The sequence below is a fragment of the Desmodus rotundus genome, chromosome 12 (assembly GCF_022682495.2).
Source record: "Desmodus rotundus isolate HL8 chromosome 12, HLdesRot8A.1, whole genome shotgun sequence".
Classification (NCBI taxonomy): Eukaryota; Metazoa; Chordata; class Mammalia; order Chiroptera; family Phyllostomidae; genus Desmodus; species Desmodus rotundus.
Window position 1 is genome coordinate 24,623,959 of NC_071398.1, and position 21,579 is coordinate 24,645,537.

At 45.5% G+C, this 21,579-nt stretch overlaps 1 protein-coding gene across 1 annotated transcript in view; it reads right to left on the reverse strand.

Moving 5' to 3' along the window:
• Window positions 1–21,579, reverse strand: part of CDYL2 (chromodomain Y like 2) — a 160,820-nt gene that overhangs the window by 19,549 nt on the left and 119,692 nt on the right. The window contains exons 3-4 of the mRNA XM_045191870.2: window positions 8,710–8,927; window positions 1,038–1,210 (exon numbers count right to left, since the gene is read on the reverse strand). Of these exons, the coding sequence (XP_045047805.2) occupies window positions 1,038–1,210; window positions 8,710–8,927 (391 nt within the window). The remainder of the gene's footprint in view (window positions 1–1,037; window positions 1,211–8,709; window positions 8,928–21,579) is intronic.

Sequence of the window (21,579 nt, forward strand, 5' to 3'; positions counted from 1 at the left end):
TTTTCGTGTCTCTTTTGGCAAGAGTTCCATGGCAGGAAGCACACAGGTGTTTTGGAGCGCAGACTCCACTGAGTGCATCACCCTGAACTGGGACTCAGAACCCCACATGTGGGGTCACCTCTTGGAGACCCTGTGTCATCTCCTGGAGACTCTGCACCCTCTTGGAAGTCTCCCACAGCCACGTGGGAATCAGTCTCTGTGCAATGGTGTCACAGCACAGTGAGGCAGGAGGGCCCGGAAGGTCTCCAACCTGTGGCCCGAGGCTCGCTGACACCCTGTGGAAAGGTGCTCCTTTGCAAGAGACTGGGCAGCGTTACTGAACTGTGACTCCTGTCTGAGCACTCTGCACGTGCAGCAGTGAGCGTGCGTGTGCTCCCCGGGGTGGAGGACAACGCCAGCCTTTGCTGGGAATCACGTGAGCTCACTGGCTTTTGATAAACCTATAAACAATGGGGAAATAACTACCCTTTAGTGTCCCCCAAAAGATACTGATTGTTGAGATCAGATGTCACCCCAGGATCCCAACTTTTACCCCAAAGCCAACAAAGAGGGGCAAACACTCCCCACCCTGTCAGTCCACAAGTGCACAGCTGCCCAGGGAGCCCCTCCATCCGCCTTCCCAGTGCTGAGCTATGTCAGCTCCATAAACAGAAATGGCCAGAAAATCAGAGATTTCACTATCAGACAGAGGGCAGGGGAAGTGTGGATGACACATGGACATTACCAGATGCTGGGCTTAATATAAGGAAATAAAATCCTTTGGGGACCAAAAGAATTAAATGCGATCTTACCTAGAGAGCAAAGGCATCCCTAATTTGGGCAGGAAAATACAGGGTGCCCAATTAAACTCCAAGTTTCAGATGAACAACCAATAATTTTTTACTATAAGTATATCCCAAATGTTGCATGGGACATAACCATGCTAAAAGAAAATTATTAGTTGTTCAAAGAGTTTCACTGAGCACCCTGTATTTTCATGTGCTCAATTTAGCAATCCTAGGCAGGTCCCCTAGTGTCCAAATACAAGCAGAGCTTACCTGATGGATTCTGCAATTCGGGTGCTTTCCTTCCGCCGGTCACTAGACAACCGGCCAATTAGGTAGGAATAGTCCAGGCCGCTGCAGAACACGCTGCCCACCGCACTGAGGAGCAGCAGTTTGCTGTCGTCCGTGGCCGCATTGCAGAGAGCTCGCCGGACCTCCTTCATGATCTGCAGGCAGAGATGACGGATTTGCAGAGAGGTTACATGTCTATCAGGAAGCTGGGTGCAGACATGAGTAAATCTGCTCTGCCTGTGCAGGGAGCCTCCCCTGAATACGAGCCATGTCCAGACCTAGCAAAGAAACACCGAAACCAGAGCTCCCCTCCATCCTCCCCAAAGCAGGCAGCGAAGGCTAGGAAGGTGGCAGAGGGGTCACTGGCTGCACACTTGGAAGTCTTTTAATCCCTGGTAACCATGCAAATCTTTCCACAATTGCTTGTTTGGCCCATGTCAAGGTGAGAGGGGGAAGTCCTGTCTGCACACAGCCCGGGTGAGTTACATTAGCTATCTCTAGAAGGCCAGTGTAATTCTATACTCTCGTTCATGCTTAATGCAACAAAGACCCTCACAGCTTGCAGGCGGGGAGTGGGCTTTGGCATCAGACCCACAAAATGTTCAAGGTGCCAGGAAAATAATTGTTAAATGTAAATTCTGTATCTAGCTAAACTATCATTCAAAAGCAAGGATAAAAATTGGGCATTTTCAATAAAAGAATGTTTACCACTCTTAGACTCTCACTGAAAGAACTATAAAAGGATGGACTTCAAGAAGAAAACCATATTCAGAAAAAAATAAACAAAACCCTGACAGCAAGGAATCATAGCCAGCAGAGAAACTGGTGAATGTGTTGATAAATCAATATAAAAACTGACTATAAATATCACCATACTGATACTGACTAACTGAGGGTGGGAGGTGCACAAGGCAGATCTACGGTCTGAGGCGACAATGTCAGATGAGATACGGGGTGACCACAGTTAGAGCATGCCTCGGTCATGTGTCTGGGAGAGGGGATGGGTAACAATTACATCTAGGCTCTGCTGTGTGAACATAACTTAAGGGTAACTTCCTAACAGTACATCATGAATTACAATGAATGACGGGGTGAACTAGAGAGCTCAATCACCCAGTCCAGCAGAAGTTAGGGGAAAAGCAGATAAGCTCAGAAAGCGGATGGTAAGAGGAAACAAGGCATGCACTTGTCTGGGTGAAGCTGAGAGAGCCTTGGGAGGGGGGCAGACAATAAGTGAATAGGCTTTTAAAGAATCAGTATTGTTCTTCAATAGGCGTAATCATAGGCTACAGTGTCCAAATGTTATCAAAGTATTGTTTTTTAAATAACCCCCACTTACTAAGCATTGAGAGATGCCAGGGCAATTTACACACAATATTTTATTCCAAACGCGAATCCTGGAAGTTAGAGAGTGGTACTGCAATTTGTAGGCAAAGCAATGAAAATTCAGGGAAGTGAAGTAAGTCACCCAAGGTCCCCAGTAACAGGCAGAACCACCACACAAATCTCACCCCTACATCCCTTCCCTTTGTACTGCTCCATACTGTAGGTCGGCTGGAATAAGTAGACGAATTTTAGTGTACAAAACAGGGCTAGACGTCCATCTACATGGAGACTCTCTGGGCCTGTGTTCTGTGAGAAGGATGGGACAAGCGCCTCCCACTCTAACTGGGCATAAGCCACAGACTCATTTGGAACACCACAAAAGCTAACAGGCCACTGTCTGGTGGGTCCTTTCATCTACTTGCCTCCAGAACAGGCAGTCTCACCCCTGCAAGGGCTCTGTTTCCCTGGGAGGCAATAACAGAAAGCCTGCAGTCCGGCAGGGCTCTACACCACTCAGAGCGTGGCCTCCTTCTCTGAGGTCACACTTGTCAGTCAGCAAAACAAAATCAAACAAAACAGCCACCAGCAAATTTGTGTTTTGTTGATGCAACAAACGTTCAAACTACATTTTTAATTTAAAAGTAAATTCTATCTAGGGAGTGTACTGTGCCTTTGCCTGTCTCGTTTTGATAATCCAATTTGCACTGATGGCCAAGGGTCCGACCTTCTCGGAGGGCCCCAAATTTTATAATGCAACTGGTTTGTTTATAGTAAAATGACTAAAACTATTACGCTGCTTTACCTTCTTAAACAGAATACACTGCACACAGGTCACTACCTCTCAAAGGTCGCCTGCCAGCCTGTAACAGACCAATCTCCTCAGGGGCTCCCGGGGTTTGTCTGCCTCTAGAACAAATGCTCCCAGACCACTGTGCACGTCCAAGTCCTGGATCCGTATGGGAGAATAATTCCCCTTGTTACATGCACGCGAGCTGCCGCTTGCTCCTGCTGTTAGTGTCTACAAGAGAAAGCACCGTCCTCCCCTGCTACTTCTAGCCTCTGGTCTGTTGGAACCAGAGAACGAAATGCATTAGAAGCGGGTGTGAAGAGGGGGAAACCAGGGTCCCTCTCTCCACTTCATCTTTACTTGCCAAACTCAGTCACCCAGGGCCCTTCTCAGCTACAACCGCCTTCCGGAAGGCCTTCCCAAACATCCCCAAGTAAAAGCAAACCGCTCCTGCTCCTGACACCCCACACATTTAAAACCCCTGCCCTGACACTGTGGACAGACTGCCTTGTGGGTGTGAGCATCGTGCCTTGTCCTCCTCCTACCTAATTTCAGTCCCCGTGGCAGGCAGCCTCTAGGATGGCCTGCGATGATCTCTTCTTGGTATTCACGCCCTCATGTGAGCCCCAGTCCTTGAGTGTAGACTGGTCCTTGTGACTCACTTCTAACCATGAGAACATGGCAAAGTGATGGGATGTCCCTTTCAAGAGGAGATTAGAGAGATTAGAGTAGAAAAGACTCTAGCTTGTCCTGGCTATCTTCTTTTGCTATCTCCCTTTCCTGGAGCTCTCAGTCTGGGGGAAGCAAGCAGCCAGGCCACGAGCAGCTCCATGGAGAGGCTGCTCTATAGCCCATGTGGAGTAGCCATGGAGCAAGGTGCTGATGCCTCTGGCCAGTGAGGACCTGAGCCCTGCCAGCAGCCACTGGGTGAGCTTCCAGGTGGATCCTCCTCTGATTAGCCTGCGGTTGAGGCTGCAGCCCCAGCCAATACCCTGACTGCAGGCTTGTGAGAGACCTTGACCAGAAGCATCAGCTAAGCCAGGACTGGACTCCTGACCCATGGAAACTATGAGATTATAAATGTTTGTTGTTCTAAGATGCTACATTTAGGGCAATGCAGTACGCAGTAACAGATTAATACAATCCCTTAAGAGCTAAAATGGTATTCTACTCATCTGAATAACGCTTGTAACACCTAGTCCAGATATTTATATCTGAAATTTAAATAAATTTAAATAAATTGAGCGAATGGCACAGTATCTAACCTTCTAGAAGTTTATAGTCTAACGGGGGAGGATCAGACATTTAACAAATTATCACACAATCACGTGTACACTAAAACTGTAATATGTTCCAGTAGGGAGAGGCGCACAGTGCTAGTAAAGCACATGAGAGGCATGGCCTGGTCAGGGAGGTGAGGGAGGACCCTCCTGCGGAAGTGATGGCTGAGCTGAGACCTGAATGAAGAGCAAAGGTCAAGGTCAGCTAAGCAAGGAGGAAAAGAAGGCTGTTTTAGTCAGAAAGATAGGCATGTACAAAGGCCCCGGGGCAGCTGTGAGCAGGGGAAAAGCCCAGGTGACTGGAGGGCAGGAGGCAAGAAGAGTGATGTGTGGTAAGGGATGGGGCTGGAGAGGTGGGCAGGGTCAGAAGGCACCAGCCCTGCAGGCCACATTAAGGGTTTAGATTCTTAACCACAGCAATCGGGAGCCACTGATGTGTGTGTCCCTGTGTGCAGAAAGGGTAACTTGACTGTATCAGCATTCCCAGCAGACCATTCTGCCTACCACGTGGAGAACAGGTTAAAGGGCAGGAAACGTGAAAGGGAGCAGACTTGTCAGCAGGTTATTACAGCAGTCCAGACAAAATAGCCTAGTGGTTTGGACTATAAGGGCTATGAAAAAAATTGAGAGAAGGAAAGACATTAGGGAGCTATTCAAGATACTAAAGTTAACAGGCCTTGGGGATGGTGTGGCCATGGCAGGGGGTTGGAGGGTATGACCAAGAGGGCATGAGGCGTGACTCCTGCATGTGTGGCGTGCTCCCCAGATGTGGTGCACCGTCTGCTGAGTGCCGGAGAAAATCAGGAGCGGAGTGAGGCCTTGGGGTCCTGTCCTAATGGGGAAGTGGATGAGCTTTGAATCAACAAGACTTTGGGCAATCTATTTCACTGGCTCTTTCCTTGAGAGGCATTTTCATTATCCTCCTGGTTCTTTGCTATATTCCAGACAGGAGAAATATTACAACATACACACTAGCCTCAGAATCTAGTTAACAAACCCAGTAATGTATGAATTTCTGCCCATGAAGCCAATGTCAACTAGAAAAAGAAATTCAATTATGACCGTGAAAGTGGCCCCCTCCCAGTTCCTCCATGAGTGAGCAAGGCTGAGCCTGCTGGTGGCCGTTAAATCGCCTGCTTCATCTTAACAATGACAGGAACATTCACGGAATACCTCCTATGTGCCAAGCACTCCGTAAGCCTCTCTGCAGACATTATCTCTAATCCCACAGGCAAGATGCTGTATAACTTCTATAAATGAGGGAGCTTGGGGAGGCAAAGTAACTTCCTGAGGGAACAGACGTGGTGAGTTGGTGGAGGCAGGATTCGAATACCCAGGTCTGTATTCCTCCACTAACACCACCTCTTCATTTCAATGGCATCTGTCTTTCGGGACAACTTTACCCAGTTAGCCAGCTTACTCATACAGTCAATCCACGCTGGTTGTTGAGATAGCTGAAAACTCTAGGACAATATATTTTTCCCATTTTTCTACCATTCTGTTACCAACAGACACCGATTAGAACGGACCTCTAGTTAACCAAGCTCACAACTCAGGAGGTAAGAACCCATGCACCTTAAATCAGCTGGAGTCAGCACAGTCTCCACGACGTGCAGGCAATAGTTAATGCACCAAGTGGCTCCAAAGAGACAGAATGAGCTGGGAATCCTCACATTTATTCAATTAATCAAAGGAAAATTCTGTGTCTTTTAAAGCATGCTTTTAAAAAGTAGTGAAGTAGAAAAAAACCCAAGAATTGGTCTCATGTGGATGTTTTATGGTGAGCTTGAAAAAACAAGGTTTGAGGTGTATAAACATGTAAAGAGCAGCCTTCAGAGTGAACCACAGGCTCTGGGCTCCTCTGAAGCCCACACAGAGGTCTACCCAGCAGAGACCCCCGAGGTGGTTCCTGCAGGTAGAGTGGGGAGAGACCGCAGGACACCATGCTCACGGGAGGGCCAACAAGCAACCACAAGCCCCAGAAACTGCCCAGGCTTGAGCCACATCCCTTCTCTTACACTTGGCATCATTCCTGACGGGCACACCCACAACCCCATAAAACAGCCAGTCTATGTAAATCGTAATGATAAGACATGTGGTTACAAGTTCAAGGACACAGCACCTCCCACCCTACCTCACCCCACCTCCTGGGCCTTCCCTAGGTGTACTGGCTACACTGGGCCATGCCAGGCCATCCTACCAACCCTAGCAATCCCAGTCTGGGTGGACAGCCACTCCTTGACCCTTGACTGTGTCCCCCCAAAACACCCCAGTGTTAACCCTCCATGTCATCATTGCTACGACAGAAATCAGAGTGCAGGGTACTGCAAGGACAAGAAAAGGGGTGGGGGGAGGTTGGAGTTAACTGTATCCAATGGGCCAGATGCCGGGCCGCGGGCGGGAAATAAAATGGTGGGCAGATGCAGCAACCACCCTGACCTCCCAAAGCTGGGCTGTGTGAGCCTGGGCCTTCAGCTTCTCTAAGGCCGCTTCCTCATCTGTGAAGATGTAGAACAAAATGATCCGACATCAGAAGGGTGCGGGTGGGCTGAAATGGGATAAGTAGCAGATACAAGGCACGAAGAGCCACTGCCAGCTGGTGCGGCTGCCACTTCTGTCGTCTGCCACCCGGCCACCCCACCCTAGGTCAGCTGAGTTGGGGAGGACTGCCCGGATGAGTGTTTCCCGTGTCTGCACCATCGAGAACCTCTCAGAAAATTTTCTTCTTTGCTCCTCCTAAGTGCCCCATGTTTTGAATGATACCATCTACCTAACTGCATTACGTAGTCATTGTTTCCCTGGTCTATTCACCTAAGACATCAGCGACTGGCATTAAACAAGTACTGTGGAGAAAAACAAACTGGACTTAATCAAAACTTTAACTCTTTTACATCCAAGGACACTATCTAGAGAGTAAAAAGACAACCCACAGAATGGGTGGGAGTATTTTCAAATTATATATCTGATAAGGGTATAGTATCCAGAATATATAAAGAATAGTAAAAACTCAATAAATAAAAACACACCCCAATTTTAAAAGTAGGAAAAGGATTGGACTAGACGTTTCTTCAGAGACAGCAGACAGACAAATGACCGATAAATATGTGAAAAGATGCCAAACATCATTAGTCATCAGGACAATGTAAATCAAAACCACAGTGAGATCCCACCTCACACCCACTAACACGGCTGTAATAAAGTAGACACATCAAGTGTTAGCGAGGATGCGAAGAAATCGGGACCCTCATGCACTACTGCTACGAGCGTAAAATGGTCAGTACCTGTGGAAAACAGTTGGGCGGTTCCTCTAAAAGTTAAATATAGAGTTCCCTTATGACCCAGCAATTCCACAATCAGGGAGAGATCCCAGAAAACTAAAACCGTCTGCTCACACACAGACTCGTACACAAATGTTCGCAGCGATACTGTTCAGAGCAGTCAAAGTGGAACCGGCCCTCACCTCCGTCAGCTGAAGAGCTAATTCACAAGGTGTAACCCATCCGTGCAATGGGAAGGGACAAAGCACTGGCTCGCGCCACAACACAGACAAACCTCAAAACCACTGTGCTGAGTGAAATAAGCCAGCCACAGAAGGCCACATGCTGCATGATTCCATTTACATGAAATGCCCAGAAGAGGTAAATCCATAGAGACAGGAAGTGGGTGAGGGGCTGTTAGGGGCTGGGGGGTGGGGAGAATGGGAGTGGCTGCTAACGGGTGTAGGTTTCCATTTGGGATGATGGAAATGTTCTGGAGTTAGTGGTGACACTTATATAACTTCATAAATATACTTAAAAATTACTGAATTGTACATTTTAAAAGGGTGAAATTTATGGTATGTGAATTATATATGTTGATTGTATCTCAAAAAAAAAAAAGTAAGTGAGCTAAGTGAATATAATTCCACCTAAAGCCAAGAAATTGGACTTGCTTATTATAATGTAGCCTAGCTCGAAAAGCCCAAGATGCGATGTTTGGACCCCAGGGCCTCTCCTGACTAAGTCCTGACCCGTTGACTGAATCTCTCCGTTTACCAGGGTCTTCCTCTGTAACGTGGGATGATTATATGGTTACCTGGCCATAAAGATCAAATGGATAGTACAAGTAAAGTGATGAGCAAATTGTGTCCGGCAGCCAAGTGTGGATGCACGCTGGCTCTTTTCACCAGCTCCCTGAAGGAGCGAAGGGAAGGCAGCACCCCCATCTGATGAATGAGAGGCCCTCCCCAGCCTGACCCTCCCCTCCGGTCCTACCCCCTCACCTCGGGGGTCAGCGCGTTGTTGTCTGAGGTCTGACTGGACAGCAGGATATGTGTGAACCCCTCTTCCTTCCGCACGACAATGTCCCGAAACCGACAGTTGCTTTCATTCTGGCGGACGCTGTACCTGAGCCTCTTGTCAAAGACGTAGTCCTTCTCCGTTTCCAGCTTCCTCTTCACCGGGCTGTGCATGTTTAATCCCCCGTTGGTCAGAGCAGAGCCTTCCAAAAGCAGATAAACCAAGTGAGAAACCAAGACAGGAACAATCGTGCAAGAGAGCGATCAGAGAACATTCAGATGTTCATTGGAGGGGGCAGATGTAACCGACACCCCTCGTGTGTCCTCTGTCCTGTGTGGGGAAGAGCCCGGGTCTTAAATGTTACATCCATAAATTCAGAAGAGGACAGAGAGGGCTCTCTGAGAAGGACCCACAGGATCCTTGATTCCCCTTCCCCACATGCCAGCCTGGGAGCACCCAGCTTCTGCTCAGGTGCCTCCAGCAAAGGAAACCAGTGCTTTGAAAACTTAGGACCACAAAACAAAACAAACAAACAAAACACCAGAAATTTTACTCATAATCACCAAAGACTGGAAGCAACCAATATGTCCTTTACTAGGTGAATGGATAAATTGTGGTCCACTCATACAATTGAATATTATTCGGCAATAAAAAGAAACTAGTTGTCAAAACACCAAAATACATGAATGAATCTTAAAGGCGTATTGCTAAGTGAAAGAAGCTAGTCTGAAAAGGCCATGCATTGCATGATTCCAATTATATAACATTTCAGGAAAAGTAGAAGTATAGCAACAGTAAAAAGGGCAGTGGCTGCAGCAGGTTCAGGTGGAATGAGAAGAGGGTGGATAAGTGAAATGCGGGAGATTTTTTTAGGGCAGTGAAACCATCCTGTATGACACTTTGATGATGAATACAAGACATCACGCATTTGTTGAATCCCAAAGAACTTCATAGCACAGACGGTGCACCTTAAAGCATGCAAATTTTAAAAGATGAAGAAATGGAGAGATTCCCAGGATGGAGTGCAGTGTGAGATAAAAGAATCTAACTCGATTACCGATGTATGAAACCACCTCACTGAAGGGGAAGGGCAAGCGCTGACCTAGGGAAACTGAGGAATAAGCGCAGCCTGTGGAACCGCAGGCAAAGCAACCTGTACAGAAGCACTGTGCTCTGGATGACAGAGCTGACTCCCAAGGAGGCAGGTAGGAGTTACAACGTTTGACACCACGATACACGTATGCTGGGACTGAGCAGTGAAGTAGACAGCAGGTCGTGGGAACAAGGTTTCTCACTGCTGGAGTGAGACCTCACAGATAGGCAAGGGGAGGAGGCTAGAATAAATCATGTGATAATGTATTAGCATCGAAGACATCAATCTGAGCTCATGTTTAGCTTAATACAGTTACAGATGATTACACACAGAGATATTTATAGATAAGTGTATGTACACAGGTTAATACAGACACGTGTATTGTCTCACTCTGTCATCAGAAAGGGTCCAGAATCAACAACATGCCAATGGCAGCAAGCACTCCCAGGGCCCAGACTTCGGTCTCTGATACCCTCCCAACAAAAGGAACCCGGGCTCCCTGGGGAAATGGCAGATTCTAGGACTGAGGTAGGAAACCTATCAGATAGCCTTGTAGTGGCTGAAAGGAAGCACCAAAAAATTTTTTAATTACCTTGCAATGACGAGGGTATGCTAAAAGGGCCCAGGAGCTGACTGGAAGAGCTCCTAATGGCCAATGATAAAACAATTTGAGCAACAAAATAAAGCAGTATCGCACTATAACTCAAAGTATAAATTATAAAATCAAGATCCATGAGTACATAGTGAGATACATAAATGATGGAACAATATTTGTTCATACAATATCATTTATGGAACAAATATTTATAACAAATAATTCCATCATTTATAATGAGGGACCAGCAGAGGCATGAGGACTCGCTGTAACGTGGGATCCTGGAGAGGACTCTGGAACAGGCAATAGATAACAACTACGGAGACCTGACTAACGTATGGACTTCCACTAACAACAATGTGTCGATACTGGCTCATCGACGGTAACAAATACCCCATACTCATATAAGATATTACTCATAGGAGAAGCCGGGTGTGTTATATAAGAATTTTCTGTACTATCTTCTAAATTTCTCTATAAATCAAAAACAGTTTAAAAAGTGAATTTTATTTTAAAGGCTACATTTCAATATTAAGTAATAAGTTTTTAAAACCACAACGCAATTCCAGGTGATTCTGACATTCAGGCAAGTTTGAGAACCTGGCCCAGTGGCTCTTACACTTGACCAGCGTCAGGTTCACCTGGAGAACTGTGAAAACCCAGTCTGCCCCACCCCATGAGGCTGCCAGGGCTCCAGAAACCAGACCACCCAGGTGTCCCCCATCACCAGGCAGCCCCCCAACCCCCAGGGTGCCAAGGTGGGAGAAGCCCTCCTCAGGCACTGTGCTTGCATGCTGACGAAGGTCCGAAAATCTTGTTGAGTTCGGCTTTCCAGCTGGGGTCGGTGGGTGACTGCCCTGTGCGGATGGAGGCTCATCTCGAAGGGGACCTCACTAAGCTGCGGTGGTGTGGGAGGAAGGGCACAAGGAAAGACAGAGAAGGACTTACTGTGTGCTAAGCGTTGGTGCAACCTTTCATTTTGTTTTTGGCAGGGATGGGAAAGAAGTCACCAATGGACACTGAAATGCTGCGTCCCAACCAGGAGCTGGTCCCCGCTTAGAAAAATCACTGTGGACAAAGTGGACTCGTCCTGGTTGCTAATCCTCAGACAGCAGGACCAAATGACAAACATATTTAAAGGACCCTGGATACAGTAAGCAAAGAGCAAATGGTAGCTCTTGTTTTATAATCATTACGGCCCGACTCAACATAAAAGTATTCCAATAATGTTTTCTGCGTGAATCCTGTCTCTGTGGGGGCAGGGCCGTGCTGCACACACACAGCCCCTGTGCACCAGAATTCCACAGGACTCGTTTCTTGGCATTTGGGTAGGCTCAGACCCTTCATCAGCACTGGGGTTTTGCAAGCTCAAGAACCAAGCCAAAGGGAGAGACCAGCAATGCTTCACCAGACCCCTCCTCCCAAATGACAGGTCCCCATCTCAGGGCATAGAGGCAGCGGTGCCTGTGTCATCCAACAGCTTCTGTGAAGCCTCTTCATCCTGTACTTTTCCATTACTTGAAGCAACAAGGCTTTGTCAAACACCACAAAGCGGGTAAAATGATTCAATGAACTCTGGAAAGTAACGTACGCATTTAATTAAAAGGCTCCTGTAAAGGGAGCTGCTTCTTCAGGGTTAACCTCAAAACCTTCAGCTCCTCGGAAGGGCTTCCTAATTGGAGCGGGCCACCGTTTCTGCAGCAGCCCAGGCAGATCCATGCAGCAGCCCCGCTGGCAGGTTCTGGCATATCGATGCTTCCCAGGGCTGGAAAAGGTCTGAATAAAATCCTGCACCCCCAACTGAATCAAGGTGCTAATTAAGTTATATCAAGGAGGAGGATGTGAGGGTTACCTGTGTTGAGTAGCTCTATATGTTGTCTCTAAATTTCTCAACAGTCCTATGAAACCACCATTGTGAGTCCATTTTGCAGATAAGGAAAAGTAAATAACTTGCTGATAGTCACAAAGGTTTTAAATGGTAAAGCCAGCATTGGAGACAGCTGTTTCTCATTTCATTCATTCATTCACTCAAAATCTATTTATCACTTCCGGTGTGCTAGCTCTTACAGTAGATGATGGAAATCCAAAAAAAATAAATAAAAATTGGAGAAACAAGGTCCCTACCCCCACAGAGCTTGCTTGGGTGGGGACGATAAAAAGCAAACAAGTGAATTAATACCTGCAATAATTACAGATGGGAAAACAACAGGGCGATGTGATCAAGAATAATGGGGCAGGCGTCTCTGTGAATTCAAAGGCTTTTTCTCTATCAGGGCACTGGGCTGGAGCCTCCAGCGGTGACCTGGAAGATGTGCCATGTTCCCTGGCCAAGGAAGGGTGGAGAGACTCCATAGGGCCTGAAGTGACGCCACCTGCAGCTGCATTAGACCCTGTTTCTGATTGGGAGTGGCTAAAACGGGCCGTGTGTTTTAAGAGACAGAGGAAAGTCACCCCCCAGAGCCCAACGGAGTAACTTCACACAGAGCTGCCCTCAAGGCCCCACCCCTTCTGGGGCATCGTCCCTTCCGAAAGACTGCAGCAAGCTGGCAGGGAAGGTGTCCTGGGAAACAGAACATGTCAGAAGCGGGGAGGGTCAGGGCTTTGCAATCAGGCAGTATAAACATCCCAGCCCTGAGCTGGCTAGTGGTGAGAAGCTGGAGAGTCACAGGAGCTTCTTGAGCATTAGTCTCCTTGATCATTAGGTGGGGTCAATAGTCCATGCCTTTCAGGGTTGTGAGATATTTCAATTACAGAACTGATGCGAGAATTAGCAAGTGACCAGCTCATCCTAGGCACTCCAAAATGTCCACTGAAGAAAGTCAAGTCATTTCAAAGAGGAATTAATTGGTGGCTCTTAAAGCCAGGACGCGCCTTGCCTGCTCCCGGACCACACCCTCCCTCTAAGCCTGTAGCACAGACCCAGGCCAAGGGGGGCAGTCCAGGCACAGGGGACTGGTGGCTCTGCTGAGCCTGGAGGGCAGGGTGAAACCCAGTGACAGGCCAGCATTCGGGCCTCCCTGTTCCTTCTCATGGGCCGTAAGACTGAGTGGTTCACTCCCCACTCTGTGCCGCCCACTTCCCGTGTGTAGAATAGGAAAAACCATTCCTGCCTCACAGTACTGTGGTAAAGTAAAATAAATGACGTGTGTGCTACATTTCTGGGACACGGGAAACCCCCATCACACTACTTTCCTTCGTCCTAGTCCCTTCAAAACTTCTCACATTCCTTCCTTTGGAATACAGAGGAGGATTTGCAGTTAAGAAGGCTCCAGAACATCGCACCCTGACACAGCCCCCTGCTCCAAACACACAGATAAATACTGGGCTCACCAACAAGATAATCGTCTGTGAGTGAGAGAGGGAAAACATTAACAAAGCAGTAAAAGGGAGGCTGGAGGCTGGAGTGGTGGGCAGGAAGTAGACTCAGGGACAGCCAAGACCAAATTTCTCCCACACAAGACAGGAGAGGGGACCGAGTCCCATGGCCTGACATCAGGGGGTGAGGTGAGGCCCCTCCATGAAGGCACAACCACAACAGCAAACCCGTGTCCTGCCTAAGGCTAAGGCTGTACTGGGAGCTCTGGGCCAGGTGGAGGCAAACATAACTATTGGGGAGTGGGGGTGGGGCGAAAGCAAAGAATAAAAAAACCTTCCTTCTTAAAATGAGCTTATACACCAAAATGCCAAACCATGAAGATATCTAATGCTTAGACATCTAGCCAACTAAATCAACACATGTGACATGAATTACTCCAATTTCATGAGTATCATGAAACAATCTGACAAGGAGTTTAAAATAAGAATGTGTAGAATGCTCCAAGTGATAGATGCAAGGAAAACATTCATTTAAAATAAACAAGAAATCTTCTCAAACAAAAGCAGACAGAAAGGAAACGAGAACAGGGAAAGGTAAAGAACTAATTAAAAAGCACATTAACAGGGAAAAAAATACTTGTGTATCACAGATAGAAGACAAAGATCCCCAAATTGTAAAAGAATAAACCCTGAAGACAAAAAGACCAAAATGTCCTCCAAGAAAAAATGGACAGAAAATATGAACAGACATCCACAAACATTACATAAAATGGCCCTTAAACACAAGAAAAAGTTTCAACTTCACTCAATAATACAAATTAAACTCACAGTAAAAAAAAAAAAAAAAAAAAAAACAAATTAAAACTATACTGAGATACCATTTTACCCATTAGGTTGGCAAAAGTTCAAAATCCTGACACTATCCTCACGAGAGAGGATGTGGGGAGTCAGGCACTCTCAAAATCATGCAACGGCTAAGGAAGGATTAGACAATATCTAACAAACTGTTTATACACTTTCTCTCCACCCAGCAATCCCACTCCTAGAAATTTAACAAGAAAATATGCCTCTAACAGCATAAAAATATGTATGCATAAGATTATTTTATAACATCATTTACAATTGCAAAATATTGCTTAAGTACTTAAATACATAAGCATGGATCAGGGAACTACACTGCGGTGCGTCCGCACAATGGAATACTACGCAACAGTAAAAAAAAGAATGAGACCTATCTCTATGAACTAACATGGAGTGATTTCCAAACATATCTTCAAGTGAAGGGAAACAACATGCAAAAGTATTTTATCTTTAGTGTAAGAAGGAAGGGGAAGTAAATAAAGTCACTTATTTTTTGCAAAAAGAAATGCAGAAAGAAAAAACTAGAAAACAATAAACTTGATTACCCACAGATGGCTGGCAGGGAGAGTGGAGTAGAAGAAATGGAGAACGAGTGACATTTCTTTGAGCATATCTTTTTGTTTTAATTGTCTGAAGTATGTTAAAGCATGTTAAGAAACTACAATCGACAAATATGGGGAAAATCAACTGATGCAAATAGAAAGCAATTAATCATATTTCAAATGCATAAGTACACTGAACAGGGGAGAACCAATACAGATAAATGTTGAATGCAATATTCTAACTATATACTCTCAAACAAATCTTGAATTCTTCTTATTGGGTTTGCTTTTCCTAAGTGGTATGGGTGGAGCAACACCAAAGTTATTTTATGAGCAGTGCAGGGTTGAGCAAATGAGTAAATGTTATGGAGAGACAGAGTCCTCTCCATGGAAAAAGAGACATACAAATATGAAATGGGGAAGGCAAGGAATAATCCAGTGGGATTAGAATGGAATTGGAGGTATCAGTATGAACTCATGGTTTTAAAATTATATGTATTTCCTAGCTCTGTCAGCTGAAAGGGCTTAGAAGAAATAAACCTCTAATGGCAATGAGCACACTTAGATGCTGGCTTCTAAATATAAATACAACTAAAAGAAACCAGGGGTCCTCAGAAAAATGGTTGCTTCCAGGGCTGGACCGGCAAGGAGAAAGTTGGGCTAGGAAATCTTATTGTACCTGAAAATGAGGAAGTGGCCACAAGGATAACCAGTCAAAAGGAAATAAGAGGCAGCTCCTAGGGGCTCCCACTGGCAAAATCTGGGATAGTTTGACCATAAAAATAAATAAGGGCAGTAAATGGATAATAAACGGTTGCATAAAATAAAAATCCTCAAGTCTGTACTGACATTTGGTGAAATGACAGGCAAATGATAGATGGATAAGGGAGAACAATATATTAAGTATTTCCATGGAAATGAATAACTAATCTTGAGAAAACATAAGACAAACCAAAAGCGAGGAACACTATGTAAAATAACTGACTTGTGGTATTCAAAAATGTCAGTGCCACTGAAGACAACGAAGACCGAGAAAGTATTCCAGACTAAAGGAGACTAAAGAGACATGACTAAAGCCATCACAGGATTCTGGACCGAATTCTATACTGGAGGAAAAATTACCTAAAGGTTCTTATTATTGAGATAATAGAGAAAACTGAAATATAGACCACAAATTAAATAACTACCAATGCTAAATGTCTTAAAGTTTTCAACTGTACTATGTTGACTTAGAAGAATATTCTTTTTCTTAGAAAATACCCATACTAAATATTAAAGGGCTCAGAAAGAGAATAATTTGTATAATCATTTGCATATAAGATATGAATGTGTATGTAAGTATGTGAGTACACTTACACACACATACACACACGTACCCACACAGAAAGACAGCAAATGTGGCAAAATGTCAAAAACTGGTACATCTGGAAAGGGGTTCTTTACAATGTTTCCTGTAAATCTGAACTTGTTTTGAAACAGAAAGTTAGATTTAAAAAATGAATAAGCAGCAAATAAGAATCAAATTAAAATTCCTACCAGGGATAATTCTAGGAAAGGAATATTTGAAGAGAAAACAGCTGAATATCTTCCAGAACTTAAAATAAGACAGGCTCTTAGTTTAAAAGAGCCCTCTGAGGATGAAGGAGGATAAAAGACAAATGATAATAAAGCTGCAGAGCATCATGGAGTGAAGAAAAGATCTTAAAACACAGCATGGAGAGAAAAATCACATAATCTAAAAGGAATGACAAACTGATAGCAAAAGCAGTGACAGTGGGTAGGTCATAAAGAAATGACCTTCCATCAAACTGCTGAGAGAAAGCAACTGTAAAGTTCCTCAGCCAAAAATTTTATACCCAGCTAAAGCAGCATGTAAAGGACCAAGTAAACGGACATTTTCAGACGCCCCAACGCTAAAAGAGTTTATCTACTGCAGCCTCTAAAAGGGTTATAAAGAGAAATTTCAGCAAATACAAAAATTAATTCATGGGAAGACATGATAAAAGCAACAAAGTTGATTTTTACAAATTTAGTAAATATAATTACTAGCTGCAAAAATAATAAAAATAATTAACAATGTTGATTGTTTAACGTTGGGCACACAAAGTGAAAACAAGATGTATAGGGAGAAGTTAAAGCCAAAAAGTGTCCTCCTTGATATATTCAATAGGAGGATGTCATATTAGAAAAAAATTATAGTTAAGTACATATGCTAAAATTTAAGAATAAAAACACAATCTATAGCCAGCCTCCAAACCAGCCCAGGGAGATATAAAACATATCAGCTCAATAAAAAACAGTATAAAAAGGTCAGAGGATGGGAGAGGGAACAGAGAAACAGAATGCTAAAAAGAAAATGAAGAATAGGAGAGAAAACCCAAATAGTGTATTAATAAATCATTAATCTGAACAGATTTAACTCACATTAAAAAATAAAGATGATCAGACTGGACAAAAGAGTAAAGGATCCAGGTGTGTCGAGGATTCCCTAAGGAGAGACCCTCAAAGACAGATGAAGGCACTCAACTCTGCCAGCGGGGGAAGGAAGCCTGCCCGATCCCCCAAGAAATGACATGACTCTGTAACTGTTGAGAAACGGTGCCCGGCTGTCGATGTGCAGCAATGAGAGCTGTATCAGGAAACGTACTGCAGTCCGTAAGATACACAAACACAAACACAAACTACTATCTGAAAGACAAGGGGGAGCTGCCCTAGGACAAGGCGTGAGCTTTCTGGGAGGACAGAAGGAGGCCACAGAGGACTGGACAGATGGGACAGATGGCAGGGCAGTTCTGCCATACAGCATCAGTTTCAGGAGACACGGCCACTCCACAGAGGGCTAAGGGTCCATGCCCATGTACTCCACCAAGCACGTGTCACACCCCAGGCACAGAAGAGCATCAAACTTCCTCTGGACAGGGAGGAAGGAAGGAAAAGCTTAGTCAGGTCACTAAAAAGGATGAGAGATGTATCCCCAGTTGAGAGATGTATTATCCTGCTAGGTCCACATGTGCAAAGTCTTTCTTTTATTATCATGGGCAGCTGGGCTAGGAGCCATCAACACCTGTTGAGAACCATCCAAAATGGGGACTTCCAGGGCCAGTACAACCTCAAAGGCCTTTCTCTCAATTGCTCACCATACTGCAATATCTTATTGTGTTGAGTGCTTACTGTGTGATTTATGTGGCTTCCTCATCTAGTCCTAATAAAGTCCCTATAACACACTATTTTATCCCCACTTTACAGAAGAGAAAACCCAACCCAAAGTCACACCACTAGGAAGTGCCAGGATAGGGTTCAAATTCCATCATCTTTACACTTGATGTTAACTTGACTCCAGCATCAAGACTCTGACATCTAACTTGGTCTCAGGCCCTCCTGCTAGTGTTGGCTGAGGGCTGTTTGCTTTTCTTCCTACGATCCCAGTCTTTGCTGAAAAAGCAGGAAAGAGAATTTAGTTACTACACCTGGTTCCAGCGTCACATGATAATGTTACCAAGCCTCGCCCACTTCCCTGTGTTACCATCATCTACGTACCTGCCTGATGCCCCCATGAGACTGTGGGCACTGTGGGGACAAGCATGAGAGCTATTCGTGTTTGTGTCTGCAGCACTGAGCACAGTGCCTGGAAGACAAAAACTGCTCAACAACATGCTCCTCAAGTGAGTGAATGAGCGAATGACAAATGGAGGAAACTAAGTGGAGCAACCTCATAATTACCACTCCTGATGCTGGCCATCCCATAGTCACGTCTCAGTGTGCTGATCCCAATTCCAAAGCTTTGTGTTAGCTGTATGCATGAAAACTCTGGTTTTCTGAAATCAGGTTGATCACACACCTAGATGGCTCTGTACTTGTATCACACCCAGCCCTCCTACCTCACAACAGCTGGGTGAGATCTCACCTCTCAAAGTGCCCGGGGACAGGACAGGGTGTGAGTGCTATGAAGTCTCCTTCCCTTGCGAAGAAAATAGTGACACCTTTGGTGATCTGGGCCATCAGAACACAGAAGGAAGAAGTCGCAATGCTGGAGTCGTTCTCCCTCCTGAAACGCTCTTCCTCTCCTGCCCCCATCCTTCTCCCTGCAGCTCTGCTGTTAACTGCTTAGGAATTCTTCCAGAGCAACTCACCCCTCTTCTCATGGCTGTTTGTACATCCTTCTTCTTTTTTTTTTTTTTTACAGTCTTTACAGTGCAAGTAATCATTCTGCAGGATAATTATCTTGCAAATCCTGACATGTATGACTTCCTCCTCACCCTCAGACAGATTCTTAAAGGCAGGGGATATGTTAGTCATTCCTATATCTTTGGAAACAGAAGGGGCTCAATCATTGCTGATTTGAATGAATGAGCAGATAAAAAAAATAAGAGCTAGATGCATAATGGAGGACCTAGAGAGGTTCCTAGCTCCTGAGCAAGAAAGAGGGAGCATGAGAGAGAGAAGCTGGAGAGCAGGACAAGGAAATTGCAATGAATCTGCTGCTTGCCCCTATAGAAAGACCAAGAGCCAGACATTTCCCTTCCCATCCCTTCTCCCCAGCACCCCAGTCCTGATCACCATCATGGGAAGCAGACACAATTCACAGACAAAACTGAGGGCTGGGACCACCATGACAGCAATTCACACTGGAGCCCTTTAGTTCAAGGCGGAGGGTTGGGTGGAGAGTAGGCCTAAAAAAGCAGAAGAGAAGGCTCACTGGTTCCACAGTTGGGTAAAACCATCACTTTGTTGACTGTGGGGTTAGGGTTTTCCAGCTGTAGTTCTTAGAAAAGTGATAGTTCTTGGGCCTGAGAACTGCTTCCTAGTCTGTGGTTGACTCGCCAAAGATCCCTAAAGCGTGGCGAACCGTTCTGGGAGTGCACCAAGAGGGGAAGTGCAACCGCGCAAAGTTTACGTGTCAAGACCCTTTTCTGTCTCAGCACATCGGATTCAGCAGCTGGGGACAGCAGCCTCTTTCACCAGGAGCTAGCTGGGTAGGCAGGATCCTCAGAGGTGGGAGAAGGGGACTGAAGTTGAAAAACACCCCGGTCACTGCAGCCACTCCTGTCATGAGAGTCCAGAGTGCCTAACCTGCACCTGAACTCGTATTTCTCGGCTGGTCATTGTCCCAGAACTCACCTGTCACCACAGAATCCCTGATCTCGGGGCAGAATTCAACAACAAAGCTCACATTTACAGGTAGATTTTTAAAATCTTCCTTAGCCATGTTTGCCATCATCTACCATGTTATAATTACGCCTCCTGAGGAAATTCACACACTATGAATTTCAAGAAAGTTCGGGTTTCAAGATTACTTAGAATTGCTGAGAGTGATGATCATACACATCTTATGATGCTTACTGTCAGCTGTCTGAGCGGCAGAGCAAAGCATGACTTTGAATGCTAAGCAACCTGATTAAAAGGACCTTTGTCCACAGGTTCAATCCTGTGTTCCGTGTTCAAACCCTCCCCAGCCATGCTGACCCTCGAAGCACTATGAGGCCAGAACACTGGCAGACAGAGAAAGACCCCCTGGGGTCGTCGAAGCATAAAGCTATGCCATTGAAAATTCATTTTCTCACCTTTTCTTGCCACTCCTCTGCTCCCAAGCTCTAGCTCTGGCCTCATCCTACTTTCCAACCTGAACCCCCACTCCTGCCCCCTAAACATTCTCATTTCCAGGACTGTTGGAGGTTCTCTGAAACTTTCCTGCTGCTGGACCGTTTGCTTCAACTGTCCCCTTGGCCCAGAACGGCATTCCCATCTACCTTCACACATCAAGTCCTCAGGGCCACCCGAGTCGCTTCCCTTCCAGACAGCTGTCTCTTCCTCCCCAAGTGCCCAGGGATGGCACACCCCTGGGCCCCTGCAGCACTCTGTCCAGGCCCTCCCTGAGTTCTCAGAATGCTCATCTTTGTAGCTGCTCATTTGGGACAATATGATCCCTTAATTAGCTTAATTAGCTTCAGGTTCTTCGGAAGAGAGGCTAGTCTTCTCTCTATCCCCAGTTCCCAGCACACAGTGGGAGCAAAGTAAATACCTCTTTGACTGAATTCTAGGAAAAATGATGTCAAAAGGCTAAGGATTAAAAAAGAATTTCCAACTATGAGACGGCTCTCTGCGCTTTCAGGTAACAGCAGCAGTTAAGAATATGGGCCTGGAGCTGGACCCGCTAGATGTGAACCCTGGAATAGCCACCTACTAACTCAGAGGCCACCACCTGCCTCCGTACACCTCAGTTTCCTTATCTGTAAAATGAAGAGAGAAAGAGGCCTACCTCCCAGGATGAACTGAGTTACTACTATGCTTAAAACAGGGCGTGGCTCATCACATGGGCTCAAGAAATAAATGTCAGCTGTTTTGACGTGGTGTGGGAATTGTTGATATATTTGTCTTTTCCCTATTTATTTGTCTTCTTCCCTAAATTGTGAGCATCTTATCTCATCCATGATTATATTCTCAGAGCAAG